This window comes from Buceros rhinoceros, unplaced genomic scaffold, assembly GCF_000710305.1.
Source record: "Buceros rhinoceros silvestris isolate BGI_N320 unplaced genomic scaffold, ASM71030v1 scaffold3965, whole genome shotgun sequence".
In the NCBI taxonomy this organism is placed as follows: domain Eukaryota; kingdom Metazoa; phylum Chordata; class Aves; order Bucerotiformes; family Bucerotidae; genus Buceros; species Buceros rhinoceros.
In genome coordinates, this window is record NW_010412126.1 from 10,416 (window position 1) to 11,085 (window position 670).

Consider the following 670-nt stretch of genomic DNA (forward strand, 5'->3'; position numbering starts at 1 on the left):
TGTGCTGCTGGAAGCGCAGGAAGGTCCTGCACTAGTGTGCCGCGTGTGAGCCCACGCTGGGGGCTGCCGGACCAGCTGTGTACTGTGGGCAGTTCTTTCTCTGGCCAATTACCACCTTGGAAATCTCAGTGTGTGCTTCTGGTCTGCGGCGTAGCTGTGTCCATAGCAGTACGAGTTACTGTAATGCACTTAGTCCTCTGTGCTGATTCCGTGGGAGAACAGTCCTTGCTCCACGCGGTACCTGGGGGTGTGCCCCGTTCTGACTGCTGTGTTCCTTCCCAGGTCCGCACCCGGTCAGTGGGCGAGTGTGTGGAGTATTACTACATGCGGAAAAAATCAGAGTGCTATGACTACTTCACTCAGCAGGCTCGTTTAGGAAGGAAGAAGTACGTCCTCCACCCTGGAGCCACGTGCGTGGAATATTCTCACACTAAAACTAGTAATATTAACCTCCCAGTGAAGGTTCCTGCTGCAGAGCATCTCTGCTTAAAAGACGGCGCTTTCTGCCCTAGGAGGTCTCTGGGGCGGGGGCATGGAGGGACATGCTGGGTGTTCTCAGAACATCGATACTGTTGGTGTGGGGAGGGAGGATGAAGCAGTTATTTGCTTGGATGTGGGCTTTCATGCGTCCGAAAATACTGTTTTGTTTCAGACAAACGCATCACAGAAA

At 53.4% G+C, this 670-nt stretch overlaps 1 protein-coding gene across 1 annotated transcript in view; it reads left to right on the forward strand.

Annotated features, from left to right (window-relative positions):
* The window catches only part of MIER2 (mesoderm induction early response 1, family member 2), a gene marked incomplete at its 3' end in the record, with an annotated part of 6,994 nt that extends 6,584 nt beyond the window's left edge, over positions 1 to 410 (forward strand). Inside the window, exon 10 of the mRNA XM_010136247.1 lies at positions 283 to 410. Within this exon, the coding sequence (XP_010134549.1) occupies positions 283 to 410 (128 nt within the window). The remainder of the gene's footprint in view (positions 1 to 282) is intronic.
* Positions 411 to 670: the final 260 nt, after the last annotated feature.